Genomic DNA, 1,890 nt, shown 5'->3' with positions numbered 1-1,890 from the left:
TGGCATTTTTGATTCATTCTCACAAAGAGCTGAATGGGGAAAATAGGTGAGTCAGAGTCGGGACAAAACAAGTCAAATTATTCATCTTTTTCCTTTCTTTTTAAATTCACTCCACACTCTCCTATATGTTTACATAACTTTTGGTGTGTGAAGTCCAAATATAGAGAAACACATTCCACCAGTCCTCCATTTAGATATACCATATATCATATCTACTTAATTAACTAAAGAGAGATTAGAGAGAGAGAGAGGTGTTAATATTCATCTATATTATTTACCTATATATCTCTCTCTTCGTGTTATATTAAAAGGAATCGAAACCATTTGAGATTATAGTTTGTGAAAGGGAGAGTAGAAAAATGAATGTGTTTGCCTCAGAATGCAGTAGCGGTTGTGAGTCTGGTTGGACTGTATACTTGGAGCACTCTAATTATCTTTCTCATATTCCAAGTGCTTCACGCAGCAGAGATATGAATGGAAAGAGAAAGTCTGATTTTTGTGATATACAAGTTGATGAGGAGCCGGATGATGAAGAAGAAGATCAATCAATGGTTTCTGATGCATCTTCTGGGCCTCCACATTTCAATGAAAATGAAGTCTACTTTGATGAAAACAACAACAATAATAATAATGGGTGTTCTTATTCTCCTCAAATATCCAAGGATGCAGAAAATTTGAAGACTGGAGGAAAAAGGAAGCAAAGAAATAATATCAAAGGAAAAGGTAGGCGCTCGTGTGGTGATCAACAACAACAACAATCCTTTTTAGATGACACTGCTAGCTCTCCTGTCTTCAACTACTCCAAGGTAATTAGTATTTAACTAAGAGACTAACTATAATACTTCCATGCATTTAATACAATCGTCATCTAACGGTTAGATATAATTGAAGTGATAATATGTATTTTACACAATCACCATCTAACCGTCAAAATGGTGATGTATTAAATACATCTAAGTATTGTGGCCAAAATTATGTTAAATTTTATCAACATGCACTGATGTATCCATTAATGTGAATGGGTTTTTATCATATTTGATGGGGTCTTGAAATTTTTGCAGAATAACCTCATTGTGTCAAATAATCAAGCTTCTGAAAGCAGTGTTCTGGATTATTCACAAGGTTTCTCATCTACACATTTTCAGGTACTTGTTTTCGTTTTTTGCTTAGTTATTGTAAGATTTGTGTTTTTTGGGTTTATAGTTTAAAATGATTAATAAAAATATTAATTTCTTGCAGGGGAGATCTGCATACCAAGACCTGCACTTTGGTTTCTTACAATCTAGACTATCTAGTAATCCATCTGGAAATAACCAGTGAGTCCTCATTTGTTTTCTTCTTCCTTGAAAAAAATTATTACAATTTATGCATTAGTTTACAAATACATTGCATTCTTTAATTTCCCTTGTGTTCTTTAAACTGAACGAGCTTCTTTCTTGACATGTAGGTGGTTTCCAGGGTAGCTAGGGAATGGGAATGAGATATAAGGGAAAGGTTAAGGGAAAAGGGAATCTTCATCAGCTGCTGCTCTTTGTATTTCTACTAGCCACATGATTGTATGGCAGCTGCTGAAATAGTTGCTAGCTCTAGTACTAGGGAATGGTGGGATCTACAGAGGCTGCAAAAGTTAGATGGAATTGGATCTCGAAAGGGATCTTGCATGTTCCTTTTTTTTTTTTCATTTCTTTTCTATTTTTCTTTTACTTGTCAATGCGGTGGGAAAGGTGGTGCAAATGAGGTGACCTCTTTAACTTACTATACCTCCCCTACCACCTTTTCAACAATTTAGAAAAGGGCTAAGCCTTTTTATTTAGGCAGTCTATGTGTATCCAATGCAGCACTTAATTTTTTCGAAATAAGCTATGCACACTCATTTTCTTTTTATGTACA

At 34.7% G+C, this 1,890-nt stretch overlaps 1 protein-coding gene across 1 annotated transcript; it reads left to right on the top strand.

The window, feature by feature from the left end:
- The first annotated feature begins 359 nt into the window (after positions 1-359).
- On the top strand, positions 360-1,463 carry LOC137724911 (protein SOB FIVE-LIKE 5-like). The gene is made up of 4 exons (XM_068463557.1): positions 360-806; positions 1,062-1,145; positions 1,240-1,316; positions 1,448-1,463. The coding sequence occupies exons 1-4, from the start codon at positions 360-362 to the stop codon at positions 1,461-1,463; spliced, it is 624 nt and encodes a 207-aa protein (XP_068319658.1).
- The last annotated feature ends 427 nt before the right edge of the window (positions 1,464-1,890 follow it).

Source organism: Pyrus communis, chromosome 2, assembly GCF_963583255.1.
Source record: "Pyrus communis chromosome 2, drPyrComm1.1, whole genome shotgun sequence".
NCBI classification, from domain to species: Eukaryota; Viridiplantae; Streptophyta; class Magnoliopsida; order Rosales; family Rosaceae; genus Pyrus; species Pyrus communis.
This window is presented reverse-complemented; position numbering and strand designations above follow the sequence as displayed.